This window comes from Malania oleifera, chromosome 4, assembly GCF_029873635.1.
Source record: "Malania oleifera isolate guangnan ecotype guangnan chromosome 4, ASM2987363v1, whole genome shotgun sequence".
Taxonomy (NCBI): Eukaryota; Viridiplantae; Streptophyta; class Magnoliopsida; order Santalales; family Ximeniaceae; genus Malania; species Malania oleifera.
Window position 1 is genome coordinate 117,494,125 of NC_080420.1, and position 21,239 is coordinate 117,515,363.

The 21,239-nt window shown below is 37.7% G+C and overlaps 1 protein-coding gene across 2 annotated transcripts in view; it reads left to right on the plus strand.

The window, feature by feature from the left end:
• The window catches only part of LOC131154213 (uncharacterized), a 121,603-nt gene that overhangs the window by 84,126 nt on the left and 16,238 nt on the right, over positions 1–21,239 (plus strand). Inside the window, exons 1-3 of one of the 2 annotated variants that reach the window (XM_058106831.1) lie at positions 7,313–7,504; positions 7,603–8,282; positions 8,385–8,521. The exons of the other annotated variant lie outside the window; for it this stretch is intronic. Coding sequence (XP_057962814.1) covers positions 7,314–7,504; positions 7,603–8,282; positions 8,385–8,521 — 1,008 coding nt within the window. The 5' untranslated portion in view covers position 7,313. Of the gene's footprint in view, positions 1–7,312; positions 7,505–7,602; positions 8,283–8,384; positions 8,522–21,239 lie in introns of those variants that run through there. 2 annotated transcript variants of the gene reach the window in all.

Here is a 21,239-nt window from a genome sequence, read left to right on the forward strand (position 1 = left end):
GAAACACACCATGCATAAATGGCGACTTCAACAAAACGTAGAGAACCAAAATGAAGTACAAAATGTTTTTCCAAGTCATCATGTTACGATAGAGGAAGGTGAGAACTTGGATTCTTCTTATGAGGAAGTAGAGAATGCTCCTTCAGCATTAGAAGATGATGGTCAATCCACAGCTCATGAGCTAAAGAAAATCAATCTTGGTTCAACAGAGGAACCTTGACCTACATTAATTAGCACCCCTTTCACTTTAGATGAAGAGTTGCAATATTTCAAACTTTTGCTTGAATTCAAAGATGTCTTTGCTTGGATATACAAAGAAATACCTAGTCTTGATCCAAAGTTGCGATGCATCACTTGGTGGTGAAACAAGGTGCTCGACCCGTTAAGCAAGCACAAAGAAGGTTTCGTCCATACCTTATTCCTCAAATAGAAATTGAAGTAAACAAACTCATTGAAGAAGAGTTTATTTGAGAGGTTAAATATCCATCACGGATTGCAAACATTGTCCTAGTCACAAAAAAAGAAAAAAAGAATGGAAAACTTTGTGTTTGTGTTAACTTCCATGATTTGAATAATGCTTGTCTAAAATATGACTTTCCATTACTGATCACTGACATTATGGTAGATGTAACAATGGGACATTAGGTACTATTATGTATGGATGGTTCTTGTGGTTACAATCAAATAAGAATGTCAGCAGAGGATGAAGACTTAATTGCCTTTCAAACCCCAAAAGGAATTTATTGCTACAAGGTTATGTGTCTTGGATTGAAGAATGCTAGTGCTACTTATCAACGTGTAATGCATAAAATTTTGATGATATTTTGCACAAGAATGTCGAATGTTATGTTGATGACTTGTTAGTGAAGGCCAAATTTAGAAAAGAACATTTACAAGATTTTAGGGCTATATTTGATCATCTTAGAAAGTATCAACTCAAGATGAACCCTCAAAAGTGTGCTTTTGGCATCACATCAAAAAAGTTTTTGGGTTTTGTTGTTTGTCGTCAAGGTATTGAAATAAATCAATCGAATATTGATGCCATTCAAAGGATGTCTTGACCGAAAAACTTACTTGAATTGAAGAGCTTATTGGGTCGTCTCGCTTATACCCGACACTTTATTTTCATATTTAGTTGGTCAGTGTCATCCTCTTAATTGCCTGATGCTTAATTGCCTGATGAAGGACATACCGTTTGAATGGGATGAGGCGTGTGTCAATGCTTTTGAAAGCATAAAAAAATATTTTCTTACTCCACTTGTGTTAGGTGCTTCTATACTCCTAGGAAATTGTTGCTGATATACGTTGCTGCACAAGAAAAGTCTTTAGAGGCATTGGTTGCACAAGAGAATGAAGAATGAAAAGAGAAAGCCTTATATTATTTACGCAGAACTCTTATGGGAGCTGAGTTGAATTATTCGACTATAGAAAAGATATGCGTAGCCCTCTTCTTCTCTATTAATAAATTGAAGCATTACATGTAGGCACATACTGTTCACTTAGTTGCTAAGGCTGATTCTGTCAAATATGACCTTTGAAAACTAGTCTTGTTAGGGCGTTTGGCAAAGTGTGTAATCATCCTTAAACAACATGACGTTGTGTGCGTCCCACAAAAATCTATTAAAGGACAAGCATTGGTAGACTTGATTCCCTATTGTAAATATGCTAAACAACTTCTAAAGAAATTTGATCATATAATAGTAGAACATGTCCCAAGAAAGGAAAACAAGCAAGCTAATGCCTTGGCAAATCTTGCCACTACTGTCGCTATATTTGAAGAAGAAACTATGTCAGTGTCTTATGCCAGAGATGGATGTTTTGATTATTGATGACCAACAGGAAGAATCAGATGTGATCTCTGCTTGCATCATTGATAAGGAAGGTTGGCGACAACCAATAATTGATTTCCTCCAACATGGAATGCTTCCAAATGATCGACAACATCAAATGAAATTCGTTGACAAGCAATAAAGTTTATCTATTATGAAGATACACTTTATCGTTATTTATTTGATGGATTGTTTCTTCGATGCTTCGGAGAAGAAGAGGTTAAAAAGGCATTGGAGGAGGCACATCTAGGGATTTGTGGTGCTCACCAATCTAGTCCTAAGCTGCATTTTAGGATCAGAAGGATGCTTTATTATTAGCCAACAATGGTGTAGGATTCCATGGAGTATGCAAAGACTTTGCCAACCTTGCCAATACCATGCTAATTATATACATTAACTGTTAGAACCCTTACATCCCACAGTGGCTTTTTGGCCCTTCAGAATTTAAGGATTTGATGTAGTTAGGCCTTTGCCGAAGTCATCATGTGAACAATTATTATATTTTAGTAGCCATAAATTACTTCTTAAAATAGGAAAAAGTTATTCCACTTGAAGAAGTGAAAAAAAAGCATGTCGTTGAATTCATTCGAACTTATATCATTTAGTAGTTTGATGTTCCTCGGTTCATTATAATTGATAATGGAAAGCCGTTCTTCAATAGCTTAATAGACAAGCTATGTGAGAAGTTTGACTTCAAATAATACAACTCTTTGATGTACAATGCTCCAACGATTGGGCTTGCAGAAGCATTCAACAAGGTATTGTAATCTTTTAAGGAAGATTGTGTTAAAAGCAAAAAATTTTGGCATAAAAGAATTGGAGAAGCCTTATAGGCGTATCGGAAGAAAGTAAAAGAGAGAGAACTATACAAAAGGAAGTGAATATCACTTGGTACTTTGCCTACAACTTTGAGATGTATATATAGCTATACAAGAGAGTGAGGTTATCCTAACATTTCGATGTGGGACTAAAAAACTATACACTATGTTCAACACTCCCCCTCAAGCTGAAATGAAGATGTTGACAAGTCGAAGCTTGGAGAAAGCAGTTTGTAATAAACCTGGGCCAATAGACTTGGTGAAGACATCAGCAACTTGGTCTTTGGAGGAGATAAAGTGGGGAGAGAATCCCAGAACGAACTTTTTCCTTGATGAAGTGAATATCCACCTTCTGAACTGAATCAAAAGAGAGAGATATAGCAGACTTGTTGTCACAAAACAACAAAGAAGAGTTTGTAACAGGAAAGCCGCCAATCTCAAAGAAGAGAGAGTGTAGCCACAGGATCTCATAGGTACCTGTGCCATAACACGGTAGTCAGCCTCAGCAGAAGAAGGTGAAACCACTTCTTGCTTTTTCCTCTTTCAAGAAAAAAGATGATCGCCCTTGAAAGTACAAATACCTGAGTTAGATCGTCTGTCAATCTTAGACCCCCAGCATAGTCAGCATCAGTAAACACGGAAAGACCTGGTTGTATTCTAGATGAATAGAATAATCTCAGTCCAGGTGAGGTCTTCACATACTGTAAGATGTGATAGACAACATCAAGATGTGAAGTCTGGGGAGAATGCATGAACTGACTTACTAGGTTCACTGCATAGGCCAAATCAGGCCGAGTGTTGGTCAAATAGATGAGGCGACCAACAAGTCTTTGATACACCGAAGAGTCTATCAATAGATCACCAGACTTTGATATTCGGATCCAGGGGTGTAGAAGCAGGCCGACATCGCAACATACCAGTGTCCATAAGGAGATCTAGGGCATATTTCCGCTGAGAGAGGGAAATGCCCTTGTGGGAGCGTGCTATCTCAATGCCCAAGAAATACTTGAGGGGTCCCATATCCTTGATGTCAAAGGTGTCCCCCAAGTCCTTTCTAATCTGAGCAATTTCTGACAAGTCATTACCTATAACAATAATATCATCCACATAGATAGAGATAATGGTGCAAGGACCATGGAAGAGATGCCTAATAAAGCAAGTGTGGTTTGACAAGCACTGAATAAATCTCATAAAGAGAACCGCATCACTGAATCTTCTAAACCATGCACGAGGTGATTGCTTAAGCCCATATAAGGACTTGCGCAATTTACACTCCTTTCCAGAATACTCCCCCTGAGTAAAAAAACCATGAGGAGGATCCATGTGAATAGTATCAGTAAGATAACCATTCAAGAAGGCATTCTTGACATCAAGCTGATATAAAGGCCAAGTGAAAGAAGCCGCCAAAGAGATCAAGATGCGAACAGCAGTAAGCTTCGCCACAGGAGCAAATGTAGCATGAAAATCCTAACCGATAATCTGCATAAAACCTATGGCCACCAAGCCGGCTTTATACCTGTCAACAGTACCATTTGCAAGGTGCTTAACTTTGAGCACCCATTTACAGCCCTCTGTGCGTGCACCTGAAGGAAGTGGAACAACATCCCAAGTATGCTGTTGATGTAGAGCTTCCATCTCAGTATGCATGGCTGCAACCCATTTGGGGTCCTGGAGGGTCTCATGCATGGTTTTAAATAACGGCCGTTACGTAGCGTAACGGCCGATACGTAACGGAAATCAGAGGGCCCGAAACCGATACAGGCCGATATTGCGGTTCGGAAAAAATTCACGGCTGTAACGGCCGTTACGGAGGCGTAACGGCACGTAACGGCCGATACTCCAACGTTACATGTCGTAACGTCCGTTACGGACCGTTACATGGCCGACAGGTAGCATATTCGTTGAAGGGCAGCAGGCAGCAACGCTGCTTTCCCCCTCTCCCCAGTCCCCACACCCATCTGCCATTCAAAGGCTAAAAAGGAAAGTTACAAACTGACCTTGAAAATTTGTTGGCCTTCGGCAATAAGAAGGCTTCGAAGCCTCAGAGTGAGCACATCGAGGCTACCGAGCAGATCTACTCAGAATTGCAGACTTGCAGTTCCAGGCTTCCAGTTCCAGCAACTTGGCGAGTCACTGGCGACGGCGAAAGGTCTGCAGCAGCTCCGCCAGTCGTCGCAGTCGGCACCTTCCTCCGCCAGTCGTCGCAGTCGCACCAGCCAGCCTCTCGATTTCAGCTTCGGAGGCTCGGAGCTTGGAGTCATCGCTGGCTCGCTGCTTTGTGCTTCGCTCCTTCGACTGTTCGAGGCTCCTCTGAGTTCCCTCGAATCCCTCCCCTTTCTCGGTCTGACTCGACTACAGGCCTCAGCGTATGAGACACTCTAACACCCACAACACTTTTCATTATGTTTTTTTTGTTTTTTAAATTATATTTTGTTATACCACAGCCCTTTTCATTCTTTTCATTCTGTTTATTTTTTTAAATTATATTTTGTTGTAAAATAGGTTTGTTAAATTGAATTAAAAAAAAAGTAATTTAATAAAGTAAAAAATTAGAAATCATTAATAATTATGTAAAATAAAATTTTCTTAATTTATAAATATTTTAATTGTATTATTTTTTTTTAAAGATAATTATGAAAATTAATTCCATGACATAGCAAGCAATTATTAATATTATATAATTAATATTTTTTAAGGTTAGTAAATAATTAATATTTACCAATAATAATTGAAGCCTTTTTTATAATAATATTTGAATATCAATAATCCACTACTGCATTCACCATCTAAACAAAGCATTAAAATAATGTATGTACACAAGACATCCATGTGATGGCATTTTATATTATCTAGGCTTAATTGAGCTCTATTTTTCACCATTCTTAAAGAATTCCAAGGAACTATCTCTGCACAATTATTATAAAAATTAGTCTTAGGATTTGCCAAACTTATAGAAATAAAATTAATTCATGGCACCAATTGGCTAACATACTATTTATGTCAGCTGGATAAAGTGGTCATTTTGATAAAGAAGATATCATATTCACTCCCATCTATTGAAAAAATATTAAATAATATTCATATTATAAAAGAAAAAAAAATTAAATAACATATGTCACCCATTTTATGTTACATGTGTATCTACTTGCCATTTCTTGAGTAGGTTGACCCTGTTTATTAATATTTTTTAAGTTTTAAAACATTATTTTGACCTTAAATTTAAAATTAGGTAAAATAAATGTTTACATCTATTTTTTGTTTTTAGTTATCAAATAAAGTAAAAATTAATAACTTAATAAAAAAAAATTAATCTAATAGTTAATACATTAATAAATTTGATTTTTACTAATTACTACTGGAATTTGTAGAAAAATTTAATTTTAATCCATATACTGAGAAAATGTTTAAAAAATTAAATAGTCAATTTGTAATGTATGGATCTCTATTTGTGATGCTATGATGTATATGAAAGTAGAGTAAAAATCTTTTTCACCTGTTAATTTCTTATAGTTATAAATGAAAATAAAATCAAGCTATAAAAAATAATGAAAATATCTTTTTAAAGATAAAGGAATATATTTTTTTTGTAATAAAATATCTAATATTTTATAATTTTGTTTATTTAAATATAAAAATAATAAACATTACTTATTATTTTTAATCAAATATTATACTTATTTTTACGTAATAAGTATTTAAAATTAGGACTATTTAGTACTTATTATTTAATATTTATTAAATTACTAATTATATTATTCCTGTCATTGTAGGAAGGTTGTAAGTTGTAACTTTGTATTTTCTTTATATTTTGTGTAGAGATCATCAAATTAAGTCTATCAATATGTCACGTGATAGAGGAAATGAAAACTTACCTAGTGAAGATATTGGATGGCATTTTGGTACTGCGGTAGACGGTAATAGACATGTTATTATGTGTAAGTTATGTGGGAAGATAATCAAAGGGGGCATTACACGCTTGAAACAACACTTGGCACATAAAAAGGGTCAAGTAGCTGGATGCTCAAATGTGACCACACAAGTAAGAGAACAAATGATGAAACATCTACAACAGTATGCTGAGAAGAAAAGAGATAAACAAAAAAGGCAAGAAGAAGCAGAAGCCCAAATTAGAGGAGATTTTGAGAATTTGAGCGATGAAGAAGACTTGGAAGAAGAAAGTATGAGATTTGCTCGACAAGAAAGCATGCGATCACAACAACAATGGGAAGATAGACAAAGATTTCAAGCAAGAACAACTGGAAGGGGTAATATTTATGAAGAGGGAGGTGGCTCTGGAAGTGGTGCTACTAGTGGTTTCAATAGAGCAGGAGCTCGATCTTATAGTGGTCGAGAAGCTGGAGGTAGTGGACGACAATGGATCAATCCTGATGCCCCTAAAGCTAGACTAAAGGCAATGGATCCTATTTTAGAAAGAAGCAAGAGTGCGAAACAACCAAAACTCAACACAAAGTTACTGAAAGGTTTAAGAAGTAAATTAGGAAAAGCGGTTGGAAAATTCCTAATTTATAATCGGATTCCAGCGAATGTAGCTGACTCTCCATTTATGCAGCCTATGCTTGATATTGCTGCAGAGGTTGGAAAGGGGGTGAAGGGCCCATCACCCTATGAGGTATCTGAAATTTATTTGGAGCAAGAGTATCAAGAAATGAAAAATTATATAGCTTCTTTTGCTGGAATTTGGAAGGAAAGAGGTGTAACACTTATGTGTGATGGTTGGTCAGGACCAACTAGAAAACACATTATAAACTTTTTAGTTTATTGCGATAGAGGCACCGTGTTTCATAAATCAGTTGATGCCTCTGATGTGCCAAGCAGAACAGCTGAATATTATTTCAGGTAATTTTCTAATTTTAATTGTATATGCAAATAGTATTATGGACTTGCATGTTTTTAATTAAATAGTAGTAATTATTGAATATATAATTTCATTTCAGATTAATGGATGAGGTGGTTGAAGAAATTGGAGAGGAGAATGTTGTCCAAGTAGTGACTGATAATGAAGCTGCAATGAAGGCAGGAGGAAAATTATTAATGCAGAAGAGGCCCAATCTCTATTGGACAGCATGTGCAGCTCATTGCATAGACCTTATTCTTGAAGATATTGGTAAGAAAAGTAACGTGAAGAAGGTCTTAGAAGATGCAAGAACAATAACCTCATTTATTTACAACCACACATGGACAGTGAATTTCATGAAGAAATTCACAAATAATAGAGAGTTACTTCGCCCTGCCATCACTCGATTTGCCACAAATTTCATTGCTTTGGAGACTATTGTCAGGCATAAACAAGCACTAAGGGAAATGTTTACATCTGATGCTTGGAAAAACTCAAGGTTTGGAATGGCAAAATTAGGCCCAGCATATGATTCAAAGAAAATTATCTTAGGCAAAGAGTTTTGGCAAAAGGCCTCTGATATAATTAAAGTGCAAGAACCCTTGGTGAAAGTTCTTAAATTGGTTGATGGTGATGAAAAACCAACCATGGGCTTCATATACGAGGCAATTGATAGGGCGAAGTTGGCCATTCAAAAAGATTGCCGGTTTTACAAAGACTATTGGAAAATTATTGACAACCGGTGGAGTTTTCAGTTGCACCAAGATTTGCACGCTGCTGGTAAGTGTAAATCAAATACAATTTCTTATTATTTTAACTTTTAAATTATGCATAGTTGCATTAGAAAACTATTGATTAATATGTTTCTAAATTTAATTGTAGGGTATTTTTTGAACCCACAATTTCTTTATGGTGCCCCACCCTCTCCTGAAGTTGCTAGAGAAGTCATGGATGGAGTTAAAAAAGTGATAACCAAGTTGGTACCCGATATAGATACTCAAATTCAGGCTATTAATCAAGTAAGTAATGGTTCCATTAAATTGAATAATGAATTGTTCTAGTATTCTGTAATACTTTCAAGAATAATTATTAATACATCTAATTAATTAATTATATTTCACAATCATCATTTTTTAGTTGTTGCTATATCGAGATAGGCAGGAGACTTTTGGAACCCCGTTGGCTCAAAGGGCAGTGAAACAAACAAATCCTGGTAAATATGGCTATATAGCTAAATAATGGAGAATTACTCTATTTTCTCTCTTTGTGTTCAAATTTGACTTTTGAAATACGCTATACTAACATAAAACTCTTTTTAATTATTCATGCAGCTGAATGGTGGATTCATTATGGCTTGTGTGCTCCTGAGCTCCAAAGAATAGCAATTAGAGTTCTTAGCCAGACCACATCAGCTTCGAACTGTGAGCGTAATTGGAGCACCTTTAGCCTCATCCATACGAAAACAAGAAATAGATTAAAGTACATGAGACTACAAAAACTTGTTTTCGTACATTACAACATGAGGTTAAAGTTAAGACGTACAATGAGAAGAAGCCAACGAGAAATTGAAGAGGATTTCAATCCTATCAATTTGGACTACATTTTCGAAGAAGATGATCCTTTAAGTCAATGGTTAGAGGAGAGAGAGACACCACTACTCGACGGTCAGGACAATTCAAATTGGTTAAATGAAGAGGTTGGTGGTACTACAGAAGGAGGTGATCAACCACCAATAAACGCGCATGATGATTCAGGTTCAAGCCCTGAACGTACACAAAGTGATGACAATCTTGGTTTGAGCCCACCAAGTGATGATGATGGTAATAGTGGTGCTGGAGCTGGGGTTGGGGGGGTGGCAGTGGTGGTGGTGGAGGCGGCGGTGTAGAATATAATTATGGATATGATACAGGGACATCATTTGGAAGGGATATATATCCTTCTGATCCTTATGGACTACATGACATACCTGAAAATTATGACTTGGGTATTCCTCCAGGGAACCAATCTTCACAACCCAGGAGAAGGAGGAGTGCTCGTGGTGACCCTAGCGATTCTACTGAAGATTCATATGGTGTGGTTCGTAGTTTTGGCGACTTTGGTTTAGATGGTTCATCATCACAATCATATGGATCTCATCCAGCATATCCACATTATGCATCTCGTGACTCACATTTTTATCCCAGTGGATTAGGAATCTCAGGATCTAGTGAGTCTTCTTCTACACACTACCCAGAGCCAGCCCCTGCCCCAACTTATAGACATTATTCAGGAGAATTTTCATCACCAGTACATTTTCAAGAGCAACAACAAAATGATGCAAACTTGGGTTCATTCAACTATGTATTTCCACAAGGATGGGGAGATAATTTTCCATCCCAATCTCAAGATACAGATGCAAATTATGAAGACCCTCCACGTCATTCTTTTTGGTGGTGACATGTGTTATATTATAAATTTGTAATATTGTATTTATGTATTTTCAATTATTTATTGATATTTGATATTAATCACTTTTTAAATTCATGTATGTGTAATGTGTATATTGAGTATTAAGTCTATTGAGTATTGATTCATTTTTAGTAACTTTATGACTTAAATTAATTGATTCTTACATTTCTACATCTTTTTACTCATTAAAGTAATGTAAACTATAAAAAAATATGCTTTTTTTTGTAAACAGCGCACTAAAATTAATATAAAAATCATAATGCCTATTAAAAAGCATTTGTAGGTTGAATGAAAGCCTTCAAAATTCATTAAAAATCATGTATTAATGGATTTCATGCTTATTTTTTAATTTTCGCATGGTTGTGCATGCGTGAAAAAAATTCACGACCGTTACGCCCGCTTCCCGTTACGTAACACCCACGTCTCCCGCGACCCGCGACACCCGCGACCGTTTCGCGACGTTACCCGCGACCGCGATTTCGAACTGTGGTCTCATGAACTGAGTGAGGTATGATAATAGCATCAACCTGTCCCAAAAAGGCTTGATAACTCGAGGAAATATCCTGATAAGAAAGATTTTGGGAGATAGGGTGGTCAATAGAGTAGGCTAAAGAAAGTCTATCAGGAGCTTGACGGATTCAAGAAGGATATCGTGAGGAGGGAGCAGAGGGATTAGGGACTATAGTAGACGTACCTAGGCTTGGTGAAGATGCTGGAAAAGGCTCCAAAGGGCGCGGTTGGTGAGTGTAAACTTGTGGAATGAGAGAGATATGGTCTTGCCCAATGGGGGTAGAGGTAGGAGGCTCAGAAGATGACGACGACACTTGAGAAGAGGGCACAGGTACAGATGAGAGAAAGATAGGCTTAGGTCGAGGAAGTGGAGATGGCACTGGTTGAGATATGGAAGGAGAGGAGTCAGTGTAGAAGGGGGTAGACTCATGGAACGTGACATCGAGAGAGTGATAAGTGTGTCGACCAACATGATCATAACAACTATATTCCTTAGACATAAAGGAATATCCTAGAAAAATGCACTGGATGGCCTTATCATCAAGCTTGGTCCGAGAAGGACTCTGGTTATGAACAAAGCAGGTGCATCTAAACATTCAAGGAAGAAGGGAGAAAAGGGATCTATCAGGATGTAGAAGATGAAGTGGTGCAGAATTTTGCAATGCACGACTCGAGGTACGACTGAGAAGATAGGCTGCAGTGAGAATGGCCCAAGGCCAATAAGACTTGAGGACTTGCATTCCTCGAAGAAGACAATGGACAATAGACATGATGTGGCGATTTTTGTCTTCAGCCACACCATTCTGTACAGGAGTGTAGGGACAGGTCAGCTGTTGGAGAATACCCTGTTGACATAACTCAGCACGAAACTCATTACTGAGGTACTCATGGCCATTGTTAGACCTCAAGATACGAACCACGGTATTCTATTGAGTTTTAATCATTCGCAGGAAATCCTGAAAATGAGTGAAAACTTTGGATTTATTTTTCATGAGGTAGACCCAAGTACATAATATCGATGCTGAGTGAGTGAGGAGACAGGGGAAGGACCCTAGACATCACTATGAACAATATCAAAAGCTACAATAGAACGGTGCATGCGAGACAAATAAGATGAACGAACATGCTTAGATAATTCGCAAGTAGCACACTAAAAATTAAAATTCTTGCAAGCTTTATTAAATTATGGAAACAACCAACACAAATATTTAAAATTTGCATGCCCAAACAAGCATGCCACAAATCCAAGGTTTTTAAAGACAAAACAGCGGAAACATCATAAGGCAAAACAGATGCCTGAAACCTAGAAGAGGATGCAGGACAGGAAGGCGGATCGCCAAAGTAGTAGAGCTCGTCCCTTTCAAAGCCCTTGCCAAAAATTTTCCTCGAACTTAGGTGCTGCAAGTAACAAAAGTTGGGTAAGAAAACCACAACACAGTTATATTGTTTGGCAATACGGCTAACATATAACAAGTTATAGGAAAATTGTGGAACATAATAAACAGGGAATAAAGATAGAGTCGAGGATAAACAGGTAGTGCCTTGGGTATGAATGGAATGAGAGGTACCATCGACAATGCGGACAATACGAACCAACGAAGGGACAGAGGATGTAATGGGAGATGGCTCACCAGTCAAATGGTTGTTCGCCCGAGTCCAGTATCCAAACGGGTGTGCCAAACTTACTTAAAAGGGCAGTAGGGTTACTTGCAGCAAATGTGACTGTAGAGGAGGATGCAGTCAGTGCAGCAAAGGCAAGGAGGCTAATCTAAGACTGAAGCTAAGTAAGCTGAGCCTGGAGTTGAGAGAAATCTGGAGCAGCAACAGGTGCAGGAGTAAGAGAAGCTGGAGGTGCAGGAAGAGATTTTGCAATAACTCCAATGTTAGAAGGTCCCCGACCTTTGCCACGGCCACGACCATGAGAGGCCTGTTTGGAGTAATGTTCCTGCAGCTTAGGGTGGAGAATGAAGCAACGCTCAATGGTGTGATTATTTCGTTGGCAGTGTTGGCAGAATCGAGTCTTGCATTTAACAGACCTAGCACCAATAGGGGCTGCAAGGGAAACCTGCTCGGGCACACTAAAAGAAGCAAATCCAGGGAGAAGACGTCGTTGCCGATCATCACCATCAATCATTGCAAATGCCTCATACAAAGAGGGCATCGGGGTTGTGTTCAAAACCTGATTCTGGAGGGATTAGAACTCAGGTTTTAAACCCATCAAGAACTGATAGGTATGCCGACGATCTTGGCGCTTTGCCTTAATAGCTGTTGCCTCAGTATGAAACTCAGAAATAGGCTCATACTGGGCGAGCTCCTCCCACCAAGACTGGAGATAGTCGAAGAAGTCAGTGTCAAATAAACCCAAAGAAGCCTGGGTTGCTTGGTGGAACTCTCGATAAAAGCTCAAAAATCCCAAGGCTCACACCTTGTGTGGGCGAACATTTTGGTCAAGGCAAACCAAAGGCTATGAACAGTATCATGAAACATGATCATACTGTTGTGGTGGTCTTCCATAGAAGCAAATATCCAAACTAGGATGACACAATTGTCAATGGACCACAGTCGGTGAGCTGGATCAGTATTAGCAGGGCGAAACTCCAATCCTAACAACCACTCAGCCTTGGCACGACCCTAGAGATATAAGCGAAGGGACTGTGACCAGGCATGAAAGTTTCCGCCATTCAGAAGAATGCTGGTGACCTTCTAAACAGGAGCATTTTGAGCCAGAGATAAGTTAGGGCGTGGAAGGTTCAGAGAAGAAGAGGTGGATATACTGTCCTTGGTAGGCATATCACCGTCCTTGGTAGCCATTGTAAAGAAGAGGAATAGGCTGCAAAAGTATCAACACAGCAAAGCAAAGCAAAGCAAGTCGCCGGAAAAGCTGCCGGGAAAGGACGACGGAAGATGCAAGATTCGCCAAAAAAGCCACCGAAACTCATCAAAGAAGGACAACAGAAGTTGCCGGAGTGTCCAAGAAAGGCGTCGGAAAAGTCAAGGGAAAGTTGGTGGAAAATTCGTTGGAGTCATTGGGAAAGTTGCTGAGGTTGTCGGAAAAGCCATCGTAGTTGCTGGAAAGTTGTCGAAAGTCGTTGGAGTGGCCAGGAAAGTCGCCAGAAGGTACCGGGAAAATTGTAGATTGAGTTTTCTGATGTACAAGGTCCACTAAAAGTGGCAAGTACGGAGCATATGACTCAACCTATAACCAATAAAGCTTTCTGATGCACAAGCTCCATATACGTGGCGAGTGCAGAGCATATGGCTCAATTGAGAACTTGGACCTTAAACAAGGAACCCAACCTTGCTCTGATACCAAGAAAAGAGTTAAAGAGAGAGAACTATACAAGAGGAAGTGAATATCACTTGGTGTACTTAGCTTACAACTTTGAGATGTATATATAGCTATACAAGAGAGTGAGGTTATCCTAACATTCCGATGTGGGACTAAAAAACTATACACTATTTTCAATCGTATCGTACAACATATCACACGCCCACACAATCCATACCTTACGCACTTTTCTATGAAGTTGAGGTAGTGCTTCCACTTGAGCGACAAATTCCATCGTTGAGGATGGCTATCTTGGAAGGATTGATTGAAGAAGAGAATGTTCAGTTGCGATTACAAGAATTAGAAGCCTTAGATGAAAGGAGGCTTTAGGTGCAACAACATTTAGAGTGATATTAGGAATGTCTCTCCAAAGCTTTCAATAGGAAAGTTTGACCACAATGCTTTCAAGTAGGCGACATGGTATTGACTGTGCATAGAACCATTAATATGAAACATCTTGGAGATAAATTTACTTCCAAGTGGGATGAACCATATATGATACAATAAGTTTACATTAGCAATGCATTACAAAAATGGTTGATAGTAATAGTTTAGAATTGGCCCCATCAAAGGTAAATTTGTGAAACATAGCAAACAATTGATCCACCAATAGTGTTGTATGTGTTTAAATTTCTAAACGACTACCAAATCTAAGGTAGTAAAAGAATGATTCACCAATAGTGTTGTATGTGATTAAACTGCTAAAACACCTACCAAATATAGGGAAGCAATCAAATGATCCGCCAATAGTGTTGATGTGTTTAAACTGCTAAAACATTGTTAATAAATGGATGCTCTTGACTCGTATGAGCTAAAATTGTGGACGACTCCATAAATTTTTATTAACTATGTTATGACTTGATCCTTCATAGGTACATAGGTAGCTTAGGAATATTTCCTAAGTTGAGTCTAATCAAACATATACATATTTTCCATTGATGATGATGCATGTATATAAATTGCAAATCATCAATGACATAAAAAATGTACAATACCAAATTGTAAAACTACAAAAATCCTCATTAAAAAAAATGATGATAAAATCAAGGATTTGCATCCATCCACTTGGAGGTGTTTATTGAATTGTGATAGTCCTCCACTACCTTCCTTAGCATTTGAATTCTCTCAACATCTTCCTCAAAGACGGGCGAAATTGAATCTAGATCCTTGCTAACCTTTAATGTAGACTCCAATTCACATTAAGCATGATTGATGGCAGAAGTTAAGGATTCGACATCCTTCTCGACTTCCTCTTTCTCTTTTTCTAGTGAAATTAATTTTCGCTCAAGAGATGATCGTTCTTTAGAGATGTTGCTCAAATGATTGGCATGATTAATATGTCAGTGTTGCACTACAATAGTATAGATTGGGTTGCTTCCACCTTTTGAGTTGTTTCGACCTTCTTATTCTCTAATTCTGTTAGTGGCATGTACCCATTGAATTCAGCTTCCACTTGAAGCAAAGCCTCTACATTGCCCATATAAGCATTAGCTATCGCCTGCAAAGAAGAAGTGTCACCCTTGAGTTGATTAATGACTTGATACATGGAAGGAGCACTGTCCTTATATATTTTTTGAACACGCTTAAGTGGAGCAGTCTTGAGTTCATTCAAAAGTCACTCTACTTTGTCTTGAATCACTTTAGCAAAGATTTTGGAGGCATATTGACTTGGATGGTAAGATAAAGTTGGACCTTTAACTAGTTTATTCAACTTGGTTCCCTGAGCTATTGCTTCCTTCTTAGGAGCTGGACTTTTGGAAGTGTTCTCATCTATAAAAAATGCATAACATTAGCAATCATATTTTAATTATTATATGAAATGGTATGAATTTGAGAAGGTACTTGTGATAGGGTGTGTCAATATGTCAACAGATGAGCATGCTCTAGTTAAACAAATGGCCTTACCCACATCCATGACAAAGCTCTCACTATTAAAGAATCTGCTATGGTTATGGCACCATCACCTTGAGCATTTTTCTTCTTAACAATTATTTTGCTAATAGGGATGTGATCATCATCAAAGCTGATCACTTTTTAAGGAATAATCGGTGCAATTGAAGCCTTTGTACTTTGCTTGATCAAGTCTTGCATCTTTTGCATAATGGGAACTCTCATACCCTACTTTGGTCGTGGGCAAATGGACTGAGGGCGAGTGATACATGGCTTATGAACAACTCTAGTAGTTGCCTTGCATTTTTGAATCACATCACCCAACAAAACATTCTACTTTTTCTTTTGTGGAGAACATAAATGGCCCTTTCTTTGTCATAATGGATTGCCACAATCACTATCATAGTCACTGTGTTTAGCACTGGAAGCTATTCTTGGCTTCTTTATTATTGCTCTGTGTTTTAGATCACCCCCTTTTTCTCTTATAGGTGATGCTACAAATAGAACATTGACATTTAATGTAGGATGGCTATCTCTAATTATTTCCACGATGTCATACCAACCCATTTGCTCCGAGAGTTCTTCTAAAGGAGAGAGGGAATGATCCTTTTACTTGCATGGTTAGGATCAACAAGCACAAATCCGCATGTATGTTTTTCTCAAGAATATTGGGGCTATCATGAAAATAATGAGTTGTGATACTACACCACCAAGTATCGAACTGCTTCAAAGTATGAAGTTTAATATCCCTTTCCTTTAAATTCTAACACAATGCTAACACTTTACAAGAATGTAGTCTAGATACGCTACATCGCCAAAGGTGCACAAGTTTACGAAGACTGGAAGTTCGCATGTCTGGACACAATACCCCAGGCATATCCTGATAATACCCCTATTGCCTTGCAAAATTTGTGATGGTTCTACCAAGTACTAGTTGTTCCTTCGCAAAGTCAAGTAGCACGAGAAAATGGTCACTAAATATTCAAAATCATCATTTCTTAGCGGTTTGTCTGTTGTGTCTATCAATTCAATGTCATCAACTTCTTTTGGTCTAGTAGGCTGTCAAGAAATAACTGTAAGGTGTTGGATTATTTCTTGTCTGGGAATAGGACTTATACTCATATGGCGAAAATGATCTCCATAAGCACACATTGGTGGTTTTGCATAAGCACATTCTGAACTTGTGTAATCATTGAAATAAGCAGTAGCACCCATCCAAGCATACACATAATGCTAGGAAAGTATAGATGGGCATTCTCTAGGTCCCTCTTTATATGTGGATATCCGATTAAGGCTGTTGTAAATGCTCGCCAAGATAGGTATCACCAAACTGAAGCATATGCCACTAATCATCAAACTAGCAACTAAGTTTTGGTCGGATACAACTACTGCAGTTGCATGGTAATGCAAAGATACATAACCAAGTTGTTAGAAATGCTGCAAGATACATTTCAAATCTTCGTGATCAAATTAAATCTTAGGGCGGCAAAATAGAATCTTCCTCAGCAGTAAGATTATGATGGTTGAGGCGTCTAGATGGTACACAAAGCTCAAGATGTGGGAAGTCATCACGAGTCTCAAGAAAGAAAAAAGGGTTTTGGTAACAACAATGCCTAGGAAACCAAAACTTGATCGATACTGAGATAGTTACCTTGTGCTTGGTAGAAGGAAAGGGTCTTCATCTTCTTTTCGGGCAAGATGGTAGGCATATAAAAGAAACCTGTAACTAAAAGGAAGAATAGGATTGCTAGAATCATCAAAATCAGTAATCTCTTCAAGACTTGGAGTTACTTCATCATAGAAGAAGCTAGTCATGGGAAGCCCTACTAGTTTCTTCAAATCCCACAAACAAATTGAAAGCTCACTCCGAGTAGTTTGGAGAGAGTTTGTGGTGGGGTAATAAGCCTTACAAAACACATGAACCATATGAAGACAATGATTGTACACAAATAAAGATGTTATAATTGCAAAATAAACATGAGCTCCTTCCAAAACATTCTTGTTCCCTCCAAGAACAAGTTATGCACACTCCCAGTATCTAGCAGGTTGGGATAAAATAACCTTGAGTTGGAATCCTTCTCAACGGGTTTACTGCTTGAAAATGCATGGTCCCAAAGTCAAGCGGGAAGATCCCTTGTTTTGTTCACATTGTGTTGGCTCATTTGGAGTTTACACACATTCTTTGGTGTTTTTCTTGAGTTCGCTCTTGCTTTTGATGAAATGATAGTCATATCTATTTTTTGCTAACTAGCAACTCATATGATAAGAGTTGGAATGGTTACTTGATCAATCCTTGGCACAACATTTGATCACAGAGGTGTGATAAGGACATATACTAGCTTGATCCTTATTTCATGGGCATTGCCACAAATCAACATGGTATGAAAATTACTCTTTTCTTGAAATGTGCATTTTAAAAAGAAAGGATATTCTTTGGACGGTGACATTGCTACTCTCACACCTTGGCCATGTTTGACATCTTTCCATTGTGATATTTGAGCATTCATACTTGAAAAAAATAGAATAGTTTTATAAAATAAAAAGGTGCGAATTCTACCTTTAAAATTTTTTGCCATTGCAAGAAAGTTAGTCTGAGAGCTGAGCCACGAAGACATTGGTGATCAATTGGCGATCAGACATTGGTAATTATAACATTTGGATGAGGGTAAAATGGTATGACCAAAATGATGTGCCGCAAGAAGCAAGCCGGGAAGATGTCGGCGATCGGTTGATGATCAATCATTGGTAAATATAATATCCGAATAAGGGTAAAAATTGTATTACCAAGATGACATGCCAAGAGAGGGAAGTCGGGTAGACATCAGCGATCGGTCACTAGTAATTATAATATTTGGATGAGGGTAAAATTGTATCACAAAGACGACATGCCAAGGCGATCAGTTGACAATCGATCATTGGTAACTATAATGCTTGAATGTGGATAAAATTTTCTTACCAAGACGACGTGCCAAGAGAGGCAAAATGGGAAGATGTCAACGATTGGTTTGGGACTGAGCATTGGTAACTACAATATCTAGATGTGAATAAAATTGTATTACCAATATGATGTGCCAAGAGAAGCAAATTGAGAAGATATTGGTGATCAGTCATTGGTAACGACAAAATTTGGATGAGGATAAAATTGTGTTGCCAATACGATGTTTTAGGAGAAGCAAGTCAGGAAAACATTGACGATCAGTCGGCGATCAGTCATTGTAACTACAAATCCGAGTGAGGGTAAAATAGTATTACCAAGATGATATGCCAAGAGAAGCAATTCGAGAAAACATTGACAACCAGACATTGGTAATTATAATATTCGGGTGAGCGTAACATTGTATTACCAAGACAACATTCTAATAAAGAGAGACGAGGGAGTAACCTGGGAAGTTTTGTTGTTGATCTTCTTTGGACATTCTAAAAAGAAAATTTGTGTTGCCAGTACAAGATATTGTGAAGGTGTGAATGACATACTTTAAAAGTCCTAACTTTTTAGAGTGGAAAAGAGAACGAAAAGTTATGCGTTAGAGGAATTGTTTGAATTTCTTACAAAGGACTACCAAATCTGTGAGGAAATAAAAAAACTTTTGCAAACAAGATAGTTCAAGGAAGTTCCAAGTTGCTTCTTCTAAATTTTGAAAAAAAAAAATTATATGAACTTAGTTCTGTACAACCACTTTAATCAAAGAAATATATCTTTGTGTGTGTGTGTGTGTGTGTGTGTCTATATATATATATATATATATATATGAAAGTGGGCTTCAAAGAAAATCCATGTGTGTGTGTGTGTATCCAACAGTGAGCTGCAAAGAGGATCCATGACATGGATGAAAATATGTCATGCATACATATGATCTCTAGAAAGTTGAATCAAGCTTTGAAGATCTATGAAAACACGCATGTGAAGCATAGAGTGGACCACAAAGTAGACCCATGGCATGAACGAGATAATGTCACACATTTATGATTTTTTCAGCACCTGAAAGAAGATTACAGTGGCGGCAACATGAACCCTAAAAGAAGCTCGTGACGACTCTAAAAGGAATATGATTTTATCCTTCGTCTTCTGGCAGCTGTTAAAGGAATGCAAAATATGTTGGAAGCCATTTCCAGAGTTTAAATACAACAACCCTAATTTGACCAATGGGCATTGGGTTTTATTTTTATTTTTTATTTTAAGATAAATATCTTGTGGCTTTAAATCATTTTTTTTAAAGCTATTAGTTTATATAAAAAAAAAAATATAGGCAAGTATTCCAAGACCTATCTTTGTTACATGGCAAGCACGTATACAACCCAATCTTGGAGTGGAGGAGCATATGTAAACATTGGGAAAAAAATTAACTGCTTCTAATTAATTTACTCAGTCAAAATGAAATAAATTTAATTATGATTAATTATTTTAATTATTTGTAGACCTTAAAAACACTTGAATGTCTTTTTGTTAGTTTAATTGGTAAAGTTATGGTTAATTATTTAGTGGGCTCATCCAACTTCAATCCTTGCCTATAAATACTCTTTGTGGCATCTGACAAGGGGATTCCAGAAAAAAGAACAAGGAAGAAGAATTTAGAGAGAAAAGACATACTGAAAGAAGAAACAATTGAATATGTTCTTCATTACTTTGTTCATATGTACATCCCAATATATAATACGATTACCTATTCTAAACAAGGAAACAATTTCCTTACTGAATAATATCAAATCCCCCATATTTACCCACTTCCCTAATTTGTATATTATTTACAATAATACTCGGGATTGAGATTTTAACACTCCCACTCAAGTTGGATCATAAATATTAATCATCTCCAACTTGCTAATAAGATCATCAAAGCTCTGTCGTCCCAACCCTTTAGTGAGAATATCTGCAGTTTGTTCCTTGGTTGGTACATAAGTCATACATATAATTCCTTCTTCAATTTGCTCTTTGATGAAGTGTGTGTCCACTTCCACATGTTTAGTCCTGTCATGTTGAACTGGATTAAGAGAGATGCTGATAGCTGCCTTATTGTCACTGTAAAGTTTGATAGGAAAGTTCACCGGGACCCGTAATTCCTCCAAGAGTTTTCGTAACCATAATCCTTCACATATCCCTTGAGCGACTGCCCTGAATTCACCTTCAGCACTACTACGAGTCACCACATTCTGTTTTTTGCTTCTCCAAGTTACGAGGTTTCCCCAGACGAATGTACAATAACCTATGGTGGACCTTCTATCTTCCACTGATCCTGCTCAATCTGCATCTATAAAGATCTCTACCTCCTTGCTTTCACATTTCTTAAAGAAGAGTTCTCTTCCCGAGGATCCCTTGAGGTATCTAAGGATCTTGTATACAACATCTAAGTGAACTTCTTTTGGTGAATGCATGTGTTGAATTACTACACTGACTGCAAGTGTGATATCTAGTCTAGTATGTGATAGGTAGATCAGCTTGCCAACCAATCTTTGATACCTCTCCTTTTCTACTGGTTTTCCACAATCTTCAACCCTCTTTACTGTTTCCATCGGGGTTTCGCTGGATTTGCATCCCAGCATGCCAGTTTCAACTAGGAGGTCAG